This window comes from Hydra vulgaris, chromosome 06 (genome assembly GCF_038396675.1).
Source record: "Hydra vulgaris chromosome 06, alternate assembly HydraT2T_AEP".
In the NCBI taxonomy this organism is placed as follows: domain Eukaryota; kingdom Metazoa; phylum Cnidaria; class Hydrozoa; order Anthoathecata; family Hydridae; genus Hydra; species Hydra vulgaris.
The window spans coordinates 37,864,772-37,889,112 of NC_088925.1; the positions used below are offsets into that span (position 1 = coordinate 37,864,772).

The 24,341-nt window shown below is 25.7% G+C and overlaps 1 protein-coding gene across 1 annotated transcript; it reads right to left on the bottom strand.

Annotated features, from left to right (window-relative positions):
* Positions 1-481: 481 nt before the first annotated feature.
* On the bottom strand, positions 482-1,324 carry LOC136081369 (uncharacterized). Its single transcript, XM_065798679.1, has one exon. The coding sequence runs from the start codon at positions 1,322-1,324 to the stop codon at positions 482-484; it is 843 nt and encodes a 280-aa protein (XP_065654751.1).
* Positions 1,325-24,341: the final 23,017 nt, after the last annotated feature.

A 24,341-nucleotide genomic window follows, 5' to 3' on the forward strand; every position in this document is an offset into this window, starting at 1 on the left:
TAGAATACATGTTTAGTACTTTTTAAAATATGAGTTTAGAGTCCATTAAAATATGAGTTTAAAATTAATTAGAATATGAGTATAGAATCCATTAGATTTAGAGTTTAGAATCCATTTGAATCCATTTGATGTTGTGTTTAGTATCCGCTGTTGATATCTTCGTATTGTCCATGATGGAGGAAATAATTAATGATTCAATATCACTTGTATTATATATTTTATTATAAAAAAAACTACATGCCTTGGGGCTAACATAAAACATTAAGAAAATTGGCACATAAATACGGTGCCGATAAAACGTGTAAACAAAAATGGTGTCAATAAACTTAACACACCAACTTGACAACATATCACTCTAAGTTCCGAATAAAAATTCCTTAAACTTTTGTATTTAGTTCTTCTTCGCTGGTTTAGTAAAAATATCAGCATAGTTATCGTTTGGTGGTATATATTCTAATAGTATTCGGTCTTGCTGATAAAATTATCGTACGAAATGGTAACGAATATCAATATGTTTCGATTTCATGTGCTTTATAGGGTTTTTAACCAAAGCGATGGCTCCTTGGTTATCATTTCTAAGATTCACTGGTTCGAAATTTATTTGTAATAGTTCTTTTAGCAATTTAGATAGATAACTCATTTCCTGGCAAGCTGCAGATATTGCCATGTATTCAGCTTTACATGTAGACAATGCAATACTAGCTTGTTTCCATGATTTCCAACTAATAACAGGTCCATTTTTACTCAAAGAAAAATAATAACCTGATATACTATGTCTATCTTCAAAGGATGACGCCCAGTCAACATCACAGTATGCATAAAGCTTCAATTCATCATCTTTCCGGAAGGTTAAGAAATAGTCTAAAGTATATTTAATATATCGAAAAACAGGATTTATCATAGTCCAATCAGCACTATTTGGTTTTGATATGTGCTGGGATAAAATGGTAACAACATAGCTTAAATCTGGTCTAGTACATGTCATTGCATAATGAAGACTTCCAACCATTTGTCGATAGAGTTTTATATCTGAGTCACTAGATTCAGTAGATTCTTGATCTTGATATGAATTAGGAACTTGCTCGCATGGGGTTGACCTTGGTTTGCAATCAAAGAAACCAAATTTATGTAAAACATTTTGCAAGTAATCTGATTGGTTCATAGTTACACAATTGTTAGTCGAGTTGAATTGGATACCAAGAAATGATGTCAATGGTCCTAAATCTTTCATTTTAAATCGCCTACTTAATTTCTTCTTCACTTCGAATAATAATTGGTTTGAGTTGGCAGCAATAATTATATCATCAACCCATACTAGAATCATTGCTATATCATTATTGTCTCTTTTGATAAAAACACAAGCATCAGCATTTGATTGGACAAATGGAATTTCTTTAAGAAAGTCACTTAAAACATTTTGCCAATTTCTACCACTTTGTTTCAAGCCATAAAGTCATTTATTTAATTTCCATAATAATTGCTTGTTGTTCTCTGTTTGTTCGTAAACAGGATGCTGACTGAAATAAATTTCATTTTCAATAGGTGCATGGAGATAAGCACTTTTAACGTCCATTTGATGTAAAATAAGGTCATATTGGATAGAGATTTGCATTAAAATTCTCACTGATTCCATTCTTGCTGTCAGTGAAAAAGTTTCCAAATAGTCAATTCCTTGGATTTGTTTATAGCCTTTTGCAACGTATCTTGCTTTGTACATTACTCCATTGCTGTTACTTTTAATCATGTAAACCCATCTCCCCCCAACTAATTTTTTATTAGTAGGGAGCTCTGTCAAAACAAAAGTGTCATTAGTTATTAGTATTTGCATCTCTTCTTCCATGGCGCTTTTCCATTTTTTCAGAATCATCAGTATTGATAGCATTATTGTATGATGTAGGTATATTCATTAAATAGCAATAATCTATATAATTAATTTCATCTTCATTACCGTTATCAACTATGTAATCTTCCAAATATTTTTGGGAACTGTCTTTGTCTTGACGGATAACGCGAAGGATTAATTTCTTGTGACTTATTCTCTTCATTATTAGGAGTGAATGGTTTGGGTGTAGGCTCTGTATTGATTGGTTCCTCGATTTTAAAACCATCTGTATTTTTAGTGTCAATTTGACTAATAAGTTCGTCTTTTTCTGTAAATTTTACAAGTCTGTGTTTTAGTACTGAATTCGACTCTGGATAGTAAACTAAATATGATGGACTGTCTTTATCATAACCAACAAAATAACCTTTATTGCTTCGAGGTTGTAACTTCTTGGTATTATGCACATAAGGATAACACACTGATCCAAATAAATGTAACCTTGCAATGTTTGGTTTTAAACCAGTTACTAGTCCATATGGTGTACATTTAATTCGTTGTACATAACATCGATTCCTTATATATGTTGCAGTGCTTACAGCATATGTTCATAAATGTTTGGAAGTTTCGATTCAATAATCATGGCTCTTGCCATGTCAAATAGTGAACGTCAATTTCTTTCAGCGGTTCCATTTTGGTGTGGAGAATAAGGTGATGTAAATTTATGCTTAATGGTATGCTTTAAAAGTAGTTCTTTGAACTCTTTTGATAAATATTCACCACCATTATCACTTCGAATACATTTTACACTTCCAGATGGAGAAATGTCATTGTAAAAACTAAAAGTTTTAACCTTTCCATATGGAGCAATATCTGCTAGAAACTTCTCAGCAGCTTTTACAGCATCACTCTTTTGTTGAAGAAAATATGTAAACAAACAACTCGAGTAATCATCAACAAAATTTATAACGTATTTAAATCCGTCTAAAGCTATCGGTTCTAAAGGTCCTGCTAAGTCGGTGTGTACTAGTTGGAATGGGTAAGTTGCCCTAGAGTCAGGTTGTCTGTTGTAAGTGTTTATATTTTTAAATAAGATACATGTTTCGCAATTGAATATAGTAGTATTGTTAATTTTCATTCCTTGTGCTACACATTCTAATTTCATAATGTCATTGCTGTTACAGTGACCCAATATTTTGTGCCACATTTCCAAACTTTCAGCACGTGTTTCATTTAATGAGCTTTTGTAGAGATAGTATAGTCGACCATATTGATGGATAGGAAACACTGTTCTTTCTTTAGAAATTAATTCTGCACTATATTTATTAAAATTAAATCTGGCACCTTTAGCAGCAGCTGCTTGTACAAAAAAAATGCATCGTCGATAAGTTGGAATATGTAAAGTGTTTTCTAGAGTTACAGTTACAAGTTCATTATTTTTTGTACGCAAAAGTGTTTCAACTGTACCTCTCTTTTTAGCTGTGTTATTTGATTTTGTACCATCAGCTAGCTCTATATAGTGTTCCTCAGGGTTAAAGGACTCATCAATATACGTAAAATGATCGTCATTATTTACTATGTGGGTTGTTGCATCACAGTCTATAAGAAATGTTTTGTTTTGAGTATCCTTAAATTGTTCTTCATTTATTTTAAATGCATAGGTATGCTTTTGCTCATTTTTAACAGTTTTAGCTTTGTCTTTGCTTTGTTTTCTGCAGGATTTATCATTGTGAGTATTTGATTTGCAATAATTACACCACATCTTGGTTTTAGTTTTTGTTTGACATTCAGTTGATTTGTTACCTATCATTCCACAAGTATAGTAAGTCAAAACTTTCTTTATATTACCCCCACTAGTTTTCAATTTCATTATCTTGTTGTCTGAATGTTCATTTTGATTTGTACGTGTGCTTTCTGTCTCTTGAAAATTTCGTAGAGCTTGTTTAAATTTTTGAAAGTTATCACTAGTTTCTGATTGAGTTACGATAGCGACAAAAACCCTATATTCATCAGGTAATCCTTTTAGTACTATAGCAATAAATAAAGCATTACTTACATTTTCACCAGCGGTATTTAACGTCGTAGCTGATTTTTCTGCTCTAATAATGTAATCTGTTATAGACTCGTTGATAAGTTTCTTCAAACTTGTTAATTGATTATATAAAGTTATAATATAAAAATTGAATAAGTTCAGCAAACGTCACTTCATTTTCGTCCTCGTTAATTTCGTTACTTCCAATTAAAATATCTTTCAAGTATTTTAGCTTCATATATCCTAAGAATTTTGTTTCCCAAATTTCAAAATGTCTCGCATCTCCATCGAAAATGAGGTTTTGCCATTGGTTGCTGGGTCCATAACCTGTTGATATCTTCGTATTGTCCATGATGGAGGAAATAATTAATGATTCAATATCACTTGTATTATATATTTTATTATAAAAAAAACTACATGCCTTGTGGCTAACATAAAACATTAAGAATATCGGCACATAAATACGGTGCCGATAAAACGTGTAAACAAAAATGGTGTCAATAAACTTAGCATCCGCTAGAATATGATTTTTGAAGCCATTTGAATATAAGTTTAGAATCCATTAGAGTATTTATTTAATTTTTATGAGAAAATGAGTTTCAATGCCATTAGAATATAAGTTAAGAATTCATTAGATTATGAATTTAGATCCCACATGAATATGAGTTTAGAGTCATTTAAAATATGAGTTTAGAACTCATTAAAAAATGATTTCTGAAACCATCAGAAGTTTTGAATTGATAAAAGTTTGAGTTTAGAATCCATTAGTATATGAGTTTTGAATTCATTGGAATATGAGTTTAGAATCAATTGAAATTTAAGTTTAGATTTAATTAAAATTTGAGTTTTGAAATCACAAGATTTTAAAATTAGAATTTATCAGAGTATGGGTTTAGAATTCATTAAAAAAAGAGTTTAGAACTCATCAGGATATAAGTTTAGAATCCATAAGAATATGAGTTTGTAATCTATAAAAAATGAGTTTAAAATCCAATAAAATATGAATTTAGACGCAATTAGAATATGACTTTAGAATATAATAAAATATTAGTTAAGAATCCATTAGAAAATAAGGTTAGATTTTATTAGAATTTCAGTTGAGAGTCAATTAGATTTTAAGTTTAGAATCTATTAAATTATAAGTTTACAATCCTTTAGAATATGAGTTTATAACTTATTAGAATATGTGTTTAAAATCCATTGGAATTTGATTTTAAAAAATATCTAAAGAAAAGTTTAATATAAATTTAAAAATGAGTTTAGAATCCATTAGAAATAGAGTTTAGAATCAATTAGAATATGAGTTTAGAATCCATTAAAAAGTACTTTTAAATCCATTAGGGTATGAGTTTAGAATCCATTAGAATTCGAGTTATGAATTTATTCAAATATGATTTTAATATCTGTTAAAATGTAAGTTTAGATACTATTTTAATATGAGTTAAGAATCGATAAGAATATGTGTTTAGAGTCCAAATGAATTTTAGTTTAGAATCCATTACAATTCGAATTTAAAAGAATTTAGAATATCAGTTTGGAATCCTTTAAAATATGATTTTTTGACTAATTAGAATAAGAGGTTGAAATCTATTGGAATATGAGTTAAGAATCCATTAGAGTATGAATTTAAAATCTATCAGTATATAACTTTATAATTCATTAAAAAAAAAAAATTAGAATCCATTAAGTTGTAAACTTAGAATTCATTGGAGAATGAATTTTTGCAGCCATTAGAATTTAAGTTTAGAATCCATTTAAATATGAGTTTAGAACTCATTAGATATTGAGTTAACACCTTTTTTAATTTAAGTTGAGAGTTCATTAGAACATGAGTTTAGAATTTATAAGAATTTAAATTTAGAATCCATTAGAATATAATTATAGAATCCAATAAAATGCGAGTTTACCATTCATTTGAGTATGTGTTTAGAATCCAATAGAATTTGAGTTTAAAATTGATTTAAATTTGAGATTAGAATCCATATAAATATAAGTTTCGAATCCACTAGAATATATATTTAGAATCCATTAGAATATGTGTGTAGAATCCATTACAATATGAGTATAGAATCTTTTAGATTCTGAGTTTAATATCCTTCAAAACAAGAAAATATAAATCCATTAAAAAAAGGGTTTAAAATCCATTAGATTTTGAGTTTTAAACTCAATAGTATTTTGGTTTAGATCCAGAGAAATATGAGTTTATAAACCAGTAGCATATGAGTTTAGAATCTAACGGAATATGAGTTTAGAATCCCTTAGAATATGAGTTTAAAATCGATAAGAGTATGAATGTAGATTCAACTAGAAATTGTGTTTAGTATTAATTAGGTTTTGAGTTTCGAATTTATGAGACTTTAAGTTTAGGATTTCTCAGAATATGAGTTTAGAATTTTTAAGAAATTTAGTTAAGATTTCATCAGAATATAAGATTAAAATCCATTGGAATTTGAGTGTAGAATCCTTTTGAATATGAGGTTAGAATCTATTAGAATATGAGTTTAGAATCCAATAGAATATGAGTTTATAAGTTAATAGAGATTAAAATCAGAGTTTTTGAAATTTAGTATAGAATTTATTATAATACGAGTTTAGCATTTATTAGAATATAAGTATTGGGTCCATTAGATTTTGAGTTTTGAACACATTAGAGTAAGAGTTTTTGAATCCATTTGAATTTGAGCTCAGAGTCCAATAGAATAAAAGTTCCAAATCCATTGGAATAAAAGTTCAGAATCTATTACATAATTTGTTTAGAATCCATAAGAATATGAGTTTAGATGTCATTAGAATATTAGATTAGAGTTCATTAGTATATAAGGTTAGGTCCGATTTAAATATGGGTTTATAATCCGTCAGAATATGAATTTAGATTTCATTAAAATAAGAGTTTAAAACCTATTAGAGCATGAAGTTTCAATCCAGACGAATTTTAGATTAGAATCCATCAAAATATGAGTTTAGAATCCATTAAAATATGAATTTAAAGTCTATTAAAATCTGAGTTTAAAATCCTTCAAAATTTGAGTTCAGGGTCCATTTGAATATGAGTTTTGAACTAATTAGAGTATGAGATTAGAATCTATTAGATTTTGAGTTTCGAATTTTTTAGAATATGTATTTTGAATTTATTAGAATATGGTTTAGAATCCATTAGAATATAAATTTAGGATCTCTAAAAAGATGAACTTAGAATCCATTAGAGTATGTGTTTAGAATCCATCATCATTTGATCTTAGAATCCAATAAAGGAAAAATTTAGAATCCATTAAATAGTGAGTTTAGAAGCTATCGGAGTTTGAGTTTAGAATGCCTTATATTTTCATTTTCAGGTTTCAGATTTTATTTAAATATAAATTTAGAATCTATTATATAATGAGTTTAGAATTCATTAGAATATGAATTTGAAGTAAATTAGAATATAAGTTTAGAGTCAATTAGAATATGAGTTTAAAATCCATTTGAATAATAGTTTAGAATTTATTAGAGTATGAATTGAGAATCCGTTAGAATTTGAGTTTTAAATTCATCAGAAATGAGTATAGAATTAATTATAATAAAAGTTTTGAATCCATTGGAATATGCGTTTAGAATCCATTGGAGTATGTGTTTAGAATCAATTAGCATTTCCGTTTAGAATAAATGTAATTTTGAGTTTAGATTGCACTTAAATATGAGTTGGGAATCATTTTGAATTTGAGTTTAGAATCTGTTAGAATATGAGATCAGAATCCATTAGAATATAAGTTTTGAATGCATTAGAGTATGAGTTTAGAAAATATCAGAATATGAGGTTAGAATCCATCAGATTATATATTTAGATTCTAATAAAATTTGAGTTTAGATTCAATTAGAGCATGAGTTTAGAATCCATTAAATATAAGTTTAAAGTCCATTAGAGTAAAAATTTAGAATCAATCAGTATTTGAGTTTACAATCCATTACATTTTTAATTTTGAATTTGAGTTTAGTTACCATTTAAATATAAGTTTATAATATGACTTTCGAACTCATTAGAAAATGAGTCTAAAAACCATTTAAATATGAATATATAATTTATTAGATTATGAGTTTAGAAGTTTTTAGAAGTTTTTAGAAGTTTTTAGAAGTTTTTAGAAGTTTTTAGAAGTTTTTAGAAGTTTTTAGAATTTATTAGAATTTGAGTTTAGAATCCAGTAGAATATAAATATAGAATCCAGTAGATTATGAGTTTAGAATCCATTAGAATTTGAGTTTTAAATCCATTAGAATATGAGTTAAGAATTTATTAGAATATGAGTTTAAAATCCATAAGAATATAAATTTAGAATACCTTGAAATATGAGTTTAGAGTCTTTTAGAGTATGAGTTTAGATTTAATTTTGAGTTGTGGTTAGAATTCATTAGAGTTTGACTTTTGATATTATTAGAATTTATGTTTAGAATTTGTCAGAAGATATATTTAGAAACGATTAGAAATTGAGTTAAGGATTCATCTGATCATGAGTTTTGATTTAATTAGAGTATGAGTTTAGAATTAATTAGAATAAAAGTTTAGAATCAATCTCAATATAAATTTAGAATCCATTTTGAATATGAGTTTAGAATCTATTATTATTTTTATTTTTTAATGTATTTTTTGTTTTATTTATTTTTTGTTTGGAGATATATTTTTTTTTTTTTTTATCTTAGTTCATATTAGTATTTATATAACAATTTTTTTTTTTTTTATCATTGATGTTAGTACTGTTTAGATGCATTGTCTGTCTTATTTTAAATATTCCTCTATTAATCTTTATTTTTGTCTTCACAACTGTCAAAATATGCTTTGTTTGAAAAATAATTATCCTTTATTCTAATGTATTTCATTTCTTCCCTCAGGCGTTCACTGCTCGTGTGTGACCATTCGGCGAATTTTATATATGTCAGAATTATGTATATGCCAAAGTTTATAAATAATATTGGGCCTAGCCCGTAAGGGTTAGTGTTACGGTCATCGAGCACGACTATTTTCCAAATCACAATTACTATCACCACGAAAGAAGTTGTTTGTCTCTGGAAGACGCATGGGCTAGTTTTCTAGTCATAAGTCAGTTATAAATCCATGCATAGGTGTTTAATCCATCATGGTTTTCTGGGGTATGACTGGGCTGGCTTGGTGTAGTTAAGAGATAAATCTTTTACGCAGGTTACTAACAACACAAGACTCTACTGAACGACATAAACAGCACGGACTTACACATTACACCTATACACCCTTATGCACATATAGCCTTTTTACATCTTTTGCATGCTTTTTGTTCTTTTATATGATAAACTATCTTTGTTTGAACTTATTCTTATTTAGGTTATATTTTCTTTTAATATATAGTATGTGGTTGGAATGTTAAATGCCGATTTGTATGTTATGTATATGTGGTTATCATGTGTGATTGTTTTTTCATTTTAGGATTCATATAAATATATATAAGAGCGTATCTTTTTGACTAGCGGCATTCGACATGTTTGTTGATCGGACGTCTTTTTGTTTTTTGTTATGGTCTCAAAATTACGTTTAATTCGGACCGTAGAGAAAGCTTTACTTTTTCGGAAACTTTGATTTAGATATGGTCTCAAAGTTACCTTTAATTCGGACCGTAGCGAAGACTTTACTTCTTAAACAATATTTTCCCCGCCTCTTACATCGTTTTTATATGACGAATAATATCGTTGCCTTATCACCCAAAATAATTTTTTAACCACTCATTTGGCTTAAATTTATCTGGTCTTATTTTAGTATTTAGTTGATCTTATTACAATATTCTTCGGTGTATAATTTATCCGCTGATTTTCATGTTGTTGCTGTTATCAAGAAGCTTTTGTGCTATATTATCGTACGTTCATTACTCGGCTTCATTTTAATTTTCACAGACACAATTTTCGTCTTTTATTATTATTCAGAGAATTTCTTATAACCTTCACTACATGTTTAAATCATTACATTTTTGCAGGCAATATATATATGTTTTTTTCTACTTTCTAATATACTTGATTTTTAGTAATGATTTTAAGTTGCGCGGGTTGTTTCATTTTCTTACACTTTAGATTGGTTAACAAAATTCGAGTGAAGTATCTATGACAACGTTAGAGTTTTTTGAATACTCTATTATGTTTTATTTTATTTTAAAAGGGTTTTTAATAGGGTATATTGCCATTTGATTGTTTTTGGTTTATTTGTGCTGGAAGTACCTATGTGGTTTGAATGGTCTTAGGGAAAATTTATTAGCATTTTCTGTTTACACACTTTAGTTGTTTTTAGTTTTGTTTCTGGCGTTTTTATTTGAATTTTAATTTATTGTGCGTAGTTTTTTCTACCGTTGGTATGGTAAGTGATTTATTTAATTATTTTTACTTATATTGTGCAGCAGATTAACACTTTTCATATCATTAAAAAAATATTAGTGCTTTACAAATTTGGGTATGGTTGGGTTTTGGCTATTTGTAGTGAATCCTTTTTTACTGCAGTATGGAATAGACGTAAGTCGCGGGGTAAAGCGTAAGTGGCGATGATGTTTGTCTGACGGGATAAACTAGTTATAAGTGCTGATCCTCATCGAAACGCCAGTAATAATAGACGCGACTCTGAGGAGATGTTTATTACTTAATCACTACACAAATTATGTTTACACATTGGCATTAATATTTTTTTTCCATTCTGAGGCCTTTCATTGTTGTATGCATACTTTTTATTTTTTAATGTATTTTTTGTTTTATTTATTTTTTGTTTGGTGATATATATTTTTTTTTGTTTATCTTAGTTCATATTAGTATTTATATAGCAATTTATTTTTTTTTATTATCATTATTGTTCGTATTGTTTAGATGCATTGTCTGTCTTATTTTAAATATTCCTCTATTAATCTTTAATTTTGTCTTGACAACTGTCAAAATATGCTTTGTTTGAAAAATAATTCTCCTTTATTCTAATGTGTTTCATTTCTTCCCTCAGGCGTTCACTGCTCGTGCGTGACAATTCGGCGAATTTTATATATGTCAGAGTTATATATACGCCAAAGTTTATAAATAAATATGAGTTTAGAATCTATTAGAGTATGAGTTTAGAATCCAATTGCATTTAAGTTTTGAATGCATTAGAAATTTAGTTTTGAATCCAATAAAATATAAATTTAGAATCCATCAGAATATGAGTTTTAAATCCTTTAAAATATCAATTTAGAATTCATTAAATAATAAGTTTAGAATCTATTACAGTTTGAATTTAGAATCTATTAGCATTTAAGTATAGAATCTATTTAAATTTAAGTTTAGAATCAATTTGAATTTAAGTTTAGAATCCATTAACATAGGAGTTCAGAACACATTTGATTATGAGTTTTGAATTTATTATAGTATGAGTTAATAATTCTTCAGAGTTTGAGTTTAGACTCCATTAGAATATGAGTTAAGATTCCATCAGAATATTAGTTTAGAACTCTTCTTTATTTGTGGTTAGACTCCATTAGAGTATGATTTTTGAATTCATCAGAATTTGAGTATGGAATCAATTAGAAGTTTCGTTTTAAAAGCAATAGAATATAAGTTTAGAATCCCTTACAATATTAGTTTTGTATCAATCAGATTATTAGTTTTGAATCCATTAGAATAAAAATTTTGAATCCATAGAAATATGAGTTTAGAATCCATTAGAGTAAGAGTGAAGAATCATTAAGAATTTGAGTTTGGAATCCATAATAACTTTAGTTTAGAATCCAATAAATTGTGAGTTAAGTATCCAATTAGAAATGATTTTAGAATACATTCGAATACTAATTTAGAATCCCTTATAATTTGAGTTTAGAACCCATTAGGATTTAGGTTTGGATTTTATTAGAATTTTGGTTTAGAATACAGTAGAATATGAGTTTTAAGTCCGGTAAAATATGAGTTTCAAATCCATTAGAATTTAAATTTTAAATTTATTTAAATATAAGTTTAGAATCCATTTCAATATGAATTTAGATTGCATTAGAATATAAGTTTAGCATTAATTGAAATTCTTATTTTGGAATCGAATATAATATGAGTTTAGAGTCAATTAGAGTATGAGTTTAAAATTTATTAGATTATGAATTTAAAGACCATTAGAATATGAGTTTAGATTCCAGTAGAATATGAATTTAGAATTCAATAGAATATGAGTTTAAAAAGTCCATTAAAATATGAATTTGGAATCAATTAAACTATGAGTTTAGAATCCACCAGCATTTATGTTTAGAGTCTATTAAAATATAAATTTAGAATCCATTAAAATTTGACTTTAAAATCCATCAAAATATGAGTTATGAATGCGTTAGAATTTGAGGTTAGGATCCATTTAAACATAAGTTTAGAATCCATTAGAATATGAATTTAGAATCCATTAGCAAAAAAGTTTAAAATCAATTAGATTATAAATCTAGTCTTTTTAGAATATAAGTTTCGAATTTATTAGAATATGAGTTTAGAATCCATTTGAATATGAGTTTAGACTTATTATTAGAGTATTAGTTTAGATTCCATTAGGATTTGAGTTTTGATTTTTTTGAAATTTGAGTATAGAATTAATCGAAATAAAAGTTTAGAATTCATTAGAAATTGAGTTTAGAATTTATCTGAACAAAAGTTTTGAATAAATTAGAATATGATATTAAAATCCATTAAGTTTTGATTTTAGAATTTACTAGAGTATGTGTTTAGAATCAATTAGAATATAAGTTATGACTCCATTAGAGTTTTATATTGAATCCCATTCGAATATGAGTTTAGAATCCAATAGAGCACGAATTTAGAATCCATTAGAATATGACTTTAGAATTTATTAGAGTATAAGCTTAGAATTCATTAGAATTTAGATTTAGAACTCTTTTTACATTAAGTTTAGAATCTAGTAGAGAATGAGTTTAGAGTCCATTAGAGTTTGAGTTTTGAATCGATTAGAATATGAGTATAGAATCCATTATAATATGAGTTTAGATTTCATTAGAATATGAGCTAACAATCAAATAGAACTTCAATTTATAACACTTTAAAGTAACAATTTAGAATCCATTAGAATATGAGTTTAGAAGCCAGTAGAATATGAGTTTAGAATACATTAGAAAATAAGTTAAGATTCAATTGGTGTTTGAAATAGAGTTCATTAGAAATTGAGTTTGAAACTAATTAGAACTTGAGTTTAAAATTCATTACAATATGAGTTTAGAATCCATTAAAATATGAGCTAAAAAGTTATTAAAATATAAGTTTAGACTCCATTAGAATATGAGTTTTGAACTTGTTAGCGTATGAATTTAGATTTAATTAAAATATGAATTTAAAATCCCTTAAATATCAAAGAAACCATTATAGTATGAGTTTAGAATCTATTACAATATAAGTCTAGAATGCAATGAAGTATGGGTTTAGAATTCTTTTGAATATGAGTTTAGAATCAATGAAAATATAAATTTATAATCCCTTAAATTATCAAATTAGAATCCGTTAGAAATTGAGTTTAGTATTTATGATTACTTTATTTTAGAATCCAGTAGAATATGAGTAAAGAGTCTAGTAAAATAAGAATTCAGACTTTATTAGATTATGAGTTTGAATCCATTTAAGTATTAGTTTATAATCCATTATACTATGAGTGTCGAATTTAGGAGTATGAGTTTAGAATCCATTAGAATTTGAGTTTTGAATATTTTAGAAATTTAGATTTGAATTTATTAGAGAATGAGTTTAGAATTTATTAGAAATTGAGTTTAGAATTCATCAGATTATGAAATTAGAATCAATTAGAATATGAGTTTACAATCCATTAGGCTATGAGTTTAGAATCCATTATATTTTTAGTTTAGAATCAAATAAAATATGAGTTTAGAATTCATTAGAATATAAATTTAGAATCCATTAAAATAGAATTTTAGAATTCATTAGAGTATGAGTTTAAACCCCATCAGAATTTAGGTTAAGAATCTATTTAAATATGAGTTTAGGATCATTTTGAATTTGATTTTAGAATCCAATAGAGTATGAGTTTAGAATATATTAGTATATGAGTTTAGAATCCATTAGAATATGGGTTTAGAATCAATTAGAGTACGAGTTTATAATCCATTAGAAAATGAGTTTAGAATCCCTTAGAATTGAAAATTAGAGTCCATTAAAGTTTGAATTTAGAATCCATTTGAGAATGAGTTTCGAAACCATGAGATTTTGAGTTTAGATAACATTATTTTTTTGTTAAGAATTTAAAAAAATATGAGTTTAGAATTCATTCGAGTATGAGTTTTAAATCCATTGGAATATAATTTAAGAAGCCAATAAAATATGACTTTAGAATTCATTAGAATATGTGTTTTGAATAAATTAGAACATGATTTTAAAATCCCTTATTGTATCAATTTAGTATCTATTAGAATTTGAGTTTAGAAGTTATCAGAATATGAGTTTAGATATCATTAAAATTAAGTTTAGAATTCATCAGGATATGAGTTTAGAATCCTTTAGAATATGAGTTTAGAATGCATTCGACATTGAGTTTAGAATCCAATAGAATTTGAGTTTATAATGTATTAGAATATTAATTTAAAATCCATTAGAATACGAGTTTTGAATTTATTAGAGTAAAAATTTAGAATCTATTAGAGTTTGAGTATAGAATTTATAAGAACTATAATTTAGAAACCAGTTAAATATGAGTTCGGTGTCCAGTAGACGATAAGTTTTAAATTCATGAGAACATGAGTTTAGAATCTTTTAGAGTATATGTGTCGATTCCATAAGAATATGAGTTTAGAATCCATTAGAATATTAATTTAGAATCCAATAAATTATAAGTTTAGAATTATTTATATCAGAAATTTAGAATCCATTAGAATATGAGCTTAGAATCCCTTAAAAAACGAGTTTAGATTCCATTAGAATATGAGCGTAGAATTTATTAGAGTTTGAGTTTAGAATCCTATAAAAAATGCGTTTAGAATAAATTTGACTTTTAAGTTAAAATTCATTAGAAAATGGGTTTTGAGTCTAATATAACATGGGTTAAGAGTCTATTAGAGTATGAGTTTCGATTCTATTAGAGTATAAGTTTAGCATCCATTAAAAAATAAGTTTAGAATCCAATCTAACTTGACCTTATAATTCATTAAAGTAATAATTTATAATCCATTAGAATTTGAATAAAGAATCTTTAAGAATATAAGTTTAGAATCCATTAGAATAATGGTTTAGAATTCATTAGAATATGAGTTTAGATCCATTAGATTATGAGTATATAATCCATTAGATTTTGAGTTTATAATCCCTTAGAATTAGATCTTTTTAATCCATTTGATTTTGAGTTTGAACTCCATTAGCATTTGAGTTTAGAATTTAAATGTATTTTATGTTAGAATCCAATAGAATATGAGTTTAGATTCTAGTAGAATATGACTTTAGAATCCATTAGATTATGAGTGTACAATCAATTAGAATATGAGTTTCGAATCCATTAGAATAAAAATGTAGATTCTCTTAAAATATGAGTTTGGAATCTCTTAGTGTATGTGTTAAGATTTAATTATAGTTTGTGTTTAGATTACTTTAAAGTTTGAGTTTTAAAGTTACTAATATTTATGTTTGGAATTTATCGGAAAATATATTAAGAATTGTTTAGAATATGGGTGTAGATTTTATCAGAATATGAGTTTAAAGAATGTTAATTTTCGAGTTTAGAATTCATCAGATTACATGTTTAGAATTCATTAGAAAGTGAGTTTTGAATTTATCAGAAAATGAGTTTAGCATCTCTTAGAAAATGAGTATGGAATTCATTACAATATGAGTTTAGAATTCATTATAATAAGAGATTAGAATCCATTAGATTATCAGTTTAAAGTCCATTAGAATATGTATTTAGAATCCAATAAACTATAAATTAAGAATCCAATAAAATATGAGTTTAGAATCCATTAAAGATTGAGCTAAGATCTTCTAAGAATTTAAGTATAAAATTCAGTAGAATATGAGTGTAAAATTTATTAAAACTTGGGTTTAGAATCTATATGAGTATAAGTATAGAATTCATTAGATTTTGAGTTTAGAATAGAGTTGAATAAAATTTTTTGAATTTATTTAAACTTGAGTTTAGAATATATAAGAATATAAGTTTAGAATCCATTAGATTATGAGTTTAGATGCCATTAGAATATCAGTTTAAAATTTATTAAAATAAAAGTTTAGATCCCTTTTGAATATGAGTTTAAAATCCATATCAGTATGATTTTAGAATTCACTAAAGTATGAGTTAAGAATCCATTAGAGAATGAGTTTTGAATATATTAGAATTTGAGTTTAGAATCCTGTAGAATTCTTATTTAGAAACCGTTGGAATATGAGTTTAGAATATACTAAAATTTAAGTTTAGATTTCATTAGATCATGAGTTTAGAATCCATTAGAATATGAAATTAGTATATATTAAAGAGTTTGAGTTTAAGGTTCATTATTATATGAGTTTAAAGTCCATTGGAATATAAGTTTAGTATCCTTTAGAATATGAGTTTAGAGTCAATAACAATATTAATTTAGTATCCATCAAAAATTGAATTTAAAATTCATTAGAGTATGAATTAAGAATCCATTAGCTCTTGAGTCTAGAAATTATTAGAGTATAAAATTAGAATCATTTAAAATTTGAGCTTATAATTCTTTAGAGTATGTGTTTAAAAGCCTTTAGAATTTAAGTTTAAAATCTATTTTAATATGAGTTAAGAATCCATTAAAATAAGTGTTTAGAGTCGATAAGAATCTTTTTGAGAATCCATTAGAATATGATTTCAGAATCCAATAGAATTGAATTCAAATTTAATTAGAATATGAATTTAGAATCCATCAAACTATGAATTTAGAGTCGATAAGAGTATGAGTTTAGAATCCATCAGCATTTGAGAATCTATTAGAATATAATTTTTGAATCAATTAAAATGTGAGTTTAGAATCTATTAGAGCATGTGTTTAGAATCCATAAAAGTTTGAGTTTAGAATCCATTTAAATATGAGTTTAATACTCATTAGAATATGAGTTTAGAATCAACTAAAATATGAGTTGAGAATCCATTAGAATATGAATTTAGAATCTATTGGAATATAAGTTTAAGATCTATTAGAAAATAACTTTAGAGTCCATTAGAATATAAATTATGATTCCGTTAGACTATGAATTTAGAATCCATTAAAATATGAGTTTACAACCGAATAAAGTATGAGTTTAAAATCCATCAAATTGTAATGTTTGATTTCATTAGAATCTGAGTTAAGAGTCCTTAAGAATATGAGTTTAGATTTCATTCGAATATTAGTTTAGGATTCATTACAATATGAGTTTAGAAAATATTAGAGATCGAGTTTAGATTTTGTTTAGAATTTGAGTTTAGAATATATTAGAATATCAGTTTAGATTTTATTATAATTTGAAATTAGAATCAATTAGATTAAGAGAATAGAATCCAAAAGGATTTTAGTTTAGATGCCACTAAAAAAAAAGTTTTCAAATTCATTTGAATTTGAATTGAGAATTCATTAGAATTTGTATTGCGATTCTAACAGAATTTATATTTTAACTTTATTAGAACATTTGTTTAGAATCCATTAAAATATGAGTTTAGATCCCATTAGATTATGAGTTAAGAATTAGAAAGAATTAGAGTTTAGATATCATTTGAAAATATGTTTTAAAATCATTAGAAATTGAGTTTAGAATTTTTCAAGATATGAATTTAAAATCAATAAGAATATGAGTTTAGAAGTCATTAGAACATGAGTTTAGAATCCATTAAAATATGAATTTAGAATCCATTTAAATATGATTTCCGAATTCATTATAATATTAGTTTAGAATCCATTAGAGTATAAGTTTAGAATCCATCAGAATTTGAGTAAAGAATTCTTTAGAATTTAAGTTTAGAATCTATTAGAAGACAAGTTTATAATCCATTAGAATATAACATTTGAATTCATTAGAATATGAGTTTAGATTTCATTAGAATATGAGCTTAGAATTCAAGAGAATTTGAGTTTAAAATTCCTCCGAAAATGAGCAATATAATTTAGAATTCATAAAATAAGATAATAGTTTAGAATTCATGCGAATATGCGTTTAGAATTCATCAAAATATGATTTTAGAGTTTATTAGAATATGAATTTAAATCCAATAAAAGTTTAGTTTAAAATTTATTAAAATATGAGTTTAGAATTCATTTAAATATGAGTTTTGATTTCATACAGTTTTAATTTCATTAGAAATTGAGTTTAAAATTTATCAAAATATGAGTTTAGAATTCATTAGAATTTGATATGAGAATCAATTAAAATATAAGCTTAGAATCAATTAGAGTTTGAATTTACAATTCAATAGAATATGTGTTCAGAATCCATTATAATTTGAGTTTAGAATTTTTTAGAAATTGAAACTAAAATCCAATAAAATGTAAGTGTAGAATCCATTAGAATATCTGTTTAAATTCATTAAAGTATGAATTTAGAATCTAATAAAGTTTGAATTTAGATTTCATTAAGTATGATTAGGGAGTTTAATAGAATATGTGTTTAAAACAAACAATAATTTGAGTTTATAATCCATTAAAATATGCATTTAGAATCTATTACAATATGAGTTTTGAATATAACAGAATTTGAGTTTAGAATTTATTAGAATTATGTTTAGAATCAACTAGAATAGGCATTCATTATCTATTAAGATACGAGTTTAGATTTATTAGAATTTGAGCTTAAAATCCATTAGAATATGAGATTTAGAATCCATTAAATTTTGAACTTAGAGTCCCCTAAATTATTATTTAAGAATCCATTACAGTATAAGTTCATATTTGATTTGCATTTGCATTTAGAATTCATTACAATGTGAGTTTTGAATTCATTAGAATTTGAGTTTAGAAATAAACAGATTACGAGTTTAGAATATATTAAAATATCAGCTTAGAGTTCCACAGAATATGAATTTAGAATTGATTAGAATATGAGTTTAGAATTCTGCAAAATATGAGTTTAAAATTCAATAGAAATTAAGTTTAGAATTTATCAGAATATGAATTTAGAACAATTACAATATCAGTTAAAAATCCATTAGAATATGAAATTAGAACCCTTTAGAATATGAGTTTAGATTATAATAGATTAAAAGTTTAGAACTCATTTAAATATGAGTTTTGTATTAATAAAAACTTGAGTTTACATTTTAATCGGATTTGAGTTTAGTACCCATTTTAATTCGAATTTAGAATTCATTAGCATGTGAGTTAAGAATCCGTTAAAATTTGAGTTTAAAGTCCATCAGAATATGAGTATCTCCATTAAATTTTGAGTTTAGAATGGGTTAGGATATGAGCTCTGAATTCATTTGAATATATGTTCAGAATCCATTAGAATATTTGTTTAAGTTTCATTAGAATATGAGTTTAGATGCCATTAGAATATGAGTTAAGAGTTCTTTAGATTATGAGTTTAGATCTAACTCGAATATAAGTTTAGAATTCATTAGAATATGAATGAAAAATTTATTAAAATATGATTTCAGAATTTTTTATAGTATGTGTTTTGAATCCATTGAAATTTGAGTTTCGAATCTATTATTAAACGAGTTTAGTATCCATTGGAATAAGAGTTTAGAATCCATTTAAATTTGAGTTTAGATTTAAAATTTAAGTATTGAAATCAGTAGAACTACAAGTTAGTAATTATCAGAAATTGGGTTGATGATATTTTAGAAAATGAGTTTAGAATTCATCAGGATATGAGTTTAGAATCCATAAGAAAATGAGTTTAAAATCGATTACAAAATGAGTTTAGAATCCATTAAAACAAAATTTTAGAATCAAATTAAATGTAAGTTTATAATCCATTAAATTATGTTTTTAGAATCCATTAGAATTTCAGTTTAGAAGCCATTTAAATATGAGTTTAGATTCCGTTAGAATATACGTTTAGAATCGATAAAAATAAAAGTTGAGAATCCATTCGGATAAGATTTTAAAAGCCATTAGAATATAAATTTAGAATTAATTAGAATATGAATTTAGATTCCATCAAAATATAAATTACCAATCCATTAGTGTACGAGTTAAGAATCCATCAGCATTTGAGTTTAGAATCCATTAGAATATAACTTTAGAATCCATAAAAATGTGAGTTTAGAATCTATTACAGCAGGTGTTTAGAATCCATAAAAAATTGAGTCTTGAATGCATTTAAATATGAGTTTAATATCCATTAGAATATGAGTTTATAGTCAATTATTATATGAGTTAAGAATCCATTAGAATATTAGTTTAGAATCCATTGAACTATGAATTTAAAATCTATTAGAAAAAGAAGTTTGAATCCATTGAAATATGACTTTATATTATATTGCAGTATGAGTTTAGAATCCATCAGAATTTGAATTTAAAACACATTACAAATTTAGTTTCGCATTTGAGTTTAGAATCCATTTATATATGAGTTTAGAATATGAGTTTAGAATCGATTAGAATATGAGTTTATATTTATTTAGAGTATGAGTTTAGAATTCATTAAACTTTTTTAGAATTCATTAGAATTTTAGTTTAGGAACCATTAGAATATGAATTAGAATCCACTAGAGTATGACTTTAGAATTCATTTGATTATGAGTAGAAAATCCATGAGAATACGAATTTAGAATCCTTTAAAAAATGAATTTAGACCCTATTAGAATATGAGTTTAGGATTTGTTAGAATTTAAGTTTAAATACCATAATCATATGACTTTAGAATCCATTAGATTTTAAATGTAGAATCTAATAGAATTAGAGTTTTCAAAATTCATTAGAAATTGAGTTTAGATCTCATCAGGATATGAGTTTAGAAGCCATTAGAATATGAGTTTTGAATCCTTTAGAATATGAGTTTTGAGTTCATTAAAATAAGAGTTAAGAATCCATTTGAAATTGTGTTTAGAATCCATTAGAATGTGAGTTTAGAATCCATTAGAGCATGAGTTTTGAACTTATTGGAATATGAGTTTATTATTCTTTAGAATATGAGTTTAGAGTTTATTAGATCATATGTTTTTAATTCATTAGAATTTATTAGAATATGAGTTTAGATTTTAATAGAATTTGAGTTTAGAATCTATTAGAATATGATTTTAGAACCGATTAGAAAATGAGTTTAGTTTTCCTTAGATTTTGTGTTTTGATTTCTTTAGAAGATGAGTTTAGAATTCAATAGAATTTGAGTATAGAATTCATTAGAATATGAGTTACGAGTTCATGAGAATATGAATTTAGAATTCATTAAAATATGAGTTCTTTAGAATATGAGTTTAGAATCTCATAGAAAATGAGTTTAGAATTCATTAGAATTTTAGTTTTGAATTTATTAGAATATGAATTTAGAATCCAATAAACTTTGAGTTTGGAATCCATTAGGGTTAGACTCTGGTATTTATTATAATCTGTGTTTAGAGTCCATTATAATTTGAGTTAAGAATCTATTAGGATATGTAATTAGACTTCAATAAATTATGAGTGTAGATTTTGTTTGAACTTGAGTTTAGAGTGTGAGTTTAGAATCCATTAGAATTTGAGTTTAGAATCCATTAGAGTATGTTTTTAGAGTTTATTAGAATATGTGTTTAGAGTCCATTAGATTTTGAATTTAGAGTCTAATAGAATATGGATTTAGAATCCATTACAATATGAGTTTTGAATTTAATAGAATTTGAGTTTAGATATCATAAGAATATGAGTTTAGAATGTTTTAGAATATAAGTTTAGATTTCATTAGAATATGCATTTAGAATCTATTAAAATATGAATTTAGAATTTATTTGAATTTGAGTTTAGAATTTATCAAAATTTGAGTTTAGAATCCATTAGATTATGCGTTTAGAGACTATTCGAATTTGAGTTTAGAATCCCCTATAATTTGAGTTTTGAAATTTCTAGAATATGCGTTTTGAACTCATTAGAATATGAGTTTAGAATTTATTAGTATTCCTACAGCATTGGAATTTTATATTTGCTTACATTTTTATATTTATATTTTTAATATTTTGAAAATTCTGCTTTCAGGGTTGTTTTGCACCAACTTTTTATTAATCTTAGTTTTTATGATATTTAAGAAGTGTTTTTAACAATATTTAAGTAATTTTCAACAGTGTTTAGGATAATGAATATAGAAAAGTTTAATTATATTATAAAAACATATAGGACACCTTTGGGACTTTTATTTATAATCTATAGCATGACAAAAGCCCTTGTAACAATTTTTAATGGTTAGCGGCATATTGTGTAAATTCCGTATGATCAATTATTTAAGCAATGTGAACACACACATCTTAAGTATTGCTTTTATCATGATTTTTATTTGTGTTTATGTGTTGATGTAAACTATGCTCATTACAACTAATGCTAAAGTCTTCATTTGCTTATTTTATTTACTTTTTGATCAATTAAATCCTTTTTCTCAGTAAGTTAAGATTACAAATTTGCAACAACGTACAATATAACAATCGTTAAAGAATTCAACTTTGATATTTTTTGAGTGCGTTAAACGTTTTTAACTGTCCTAAACTTATAAGTGAACATTATTTAGCCAGTGTATATATATCAGTTGTTGAATGTATTTTATTTTTACGTTTGCTCTTTTGCCATTGTTTGCAAATTCTTTTGATGCGCTTTGCCGCTTGTTTATACTTGTCGCTTATTGCATTTTCAAATTATGTTGCAAGATATAAAAATATTTTTAAAATACAATTCTCATCAAGTAATGAAAAGGTTCCCTTGCCCTTGTTTTTCGAGATTGATAGCTTAGCAATAATTATCTTTTGTAAGATCTTCGAAACAAATTTGAGATCTTTCCAATTTGTATTTCTGACTAACATTTATTTGTAGTCTGCTCGCATTTCTTTATGAAAACTTCCGTAGCAAAATACTGAAAATTTAAGTAACTGAACCAAATTAAGTCTTTATCGGCTATCATTTTCATCTATATATGGCATTTGTTTTTAAAATTTCGCCTGAGGCTGTAAAGGTAAGGTCGACACTAATGTTTGATTATAGTCCAAGGAAAGTAGTTACATACAATTTTATAAGCAAGACTTACATATTGTATTAGACATTATTCCAGAGCTATTTTAAAGTAAATGCAGTTTACAAATCGACACATCGTTATTAAATTTGTAGTCAGCGTCTATTTTAATGTATGATTAATACATTTTAATATATTAAATAATTTTGTGACTAAGACAAATTTCCCTCAAATTATTCAATTAAACAATTAAACTTTAAGCTATGTTGTGTAATGAATCTATCCGCAATCAATAAATAAGAAAAAAAGCAAATCAATTTCAGATTTGGGGTGTTTTTTTTTTTTTTATAATGCTTTTCCATCAACTTTTATATTCTGCGCTTAATACTCAGAAGATTTTTCATTTAGGATAATATCAGTATCTGCCCGACAGTGTGATCTCCGCTAAAAGAATAGCTGTCAAGTTTGTAATCCAGCAAGTGTAGCTAGACGTAACCTAACGTAAATACTCGCCGGACGTATATCCCTATTCGGCACTAGCAATTTTTGGTATTAGTTTGCTTCAGGCTGGAGTAAATAATTTAAAACAGAATAAGGTTTAACTCAAAAATAAAAAAATTCTAAAGTTAACTAGAATTTAAAATTTTTTTTAAAACTCATTTTTAAATATAGAATATTGGCTATATGTCGCCATTTTTATTGAAAATATTATGACATTCGATTTTAATAAAAATGTAAACAAACCAAAACAAAATAGTAAATCAAAGTCGGCGGAAGCGTTTTACTTACTGCTATTTGTATTAAAGAGTTACTGAATCTTTAATATATATATATATATATATATATATATATATATATATATATATATATATATATATATATATATATATATATATATTTATATATATTATCAAACGATCTAAATTCATTACAATAATACAAAAATGCCTCCTGTAAGAAGAACTAGACGGTGCAATTTATATGGTGGTAGTCCTTCCGGTCTTCTTATTACAGACCTAGCAAATTATGGCAATGTAGCAAGATTTTCCTACAAACTGAGAGATTTAAAAGGCATTAAAGACAAAAATGTCATTATTCAAAGAACACTTTTTTAGTTTAAAAAAAGTTTGGTTCAATTGTCATTCCAAATTAGTTATATTAACTGAAAAAGTTTGATTGTTAAACTGTTAAGATTTTATAACAATGTTATTTCTTGGAATCGAAATAAGATTAAACCTTTCACCAAAAAGTAATTGGAAAAAAATAAAAATAAACTGATTGACCTCCTAGCATGTTACTGCAAGCTTGAAGCTCTTCCTTGTGATGACAGGAATATCAAATGCTTAGGTTGTTCAGATGTGCATCTTTACTCTAGTTGTGTTGGCAGTAAAAAAGTAAGTTATGAAAATTTAAAATAATTTCGAATTGGACTTTGCATAAATTATTTAATTTTTATTT

What these genes read in the sequence shown, in the direction of transcription:
- LOC136081369 (XM_065798679.1), bottom strand. Translation starts at nt 1,324, where the DNA reads ATGATTCTAGTATGGGTTGATGATATAATTATTGCTGCCAACTCAAAC.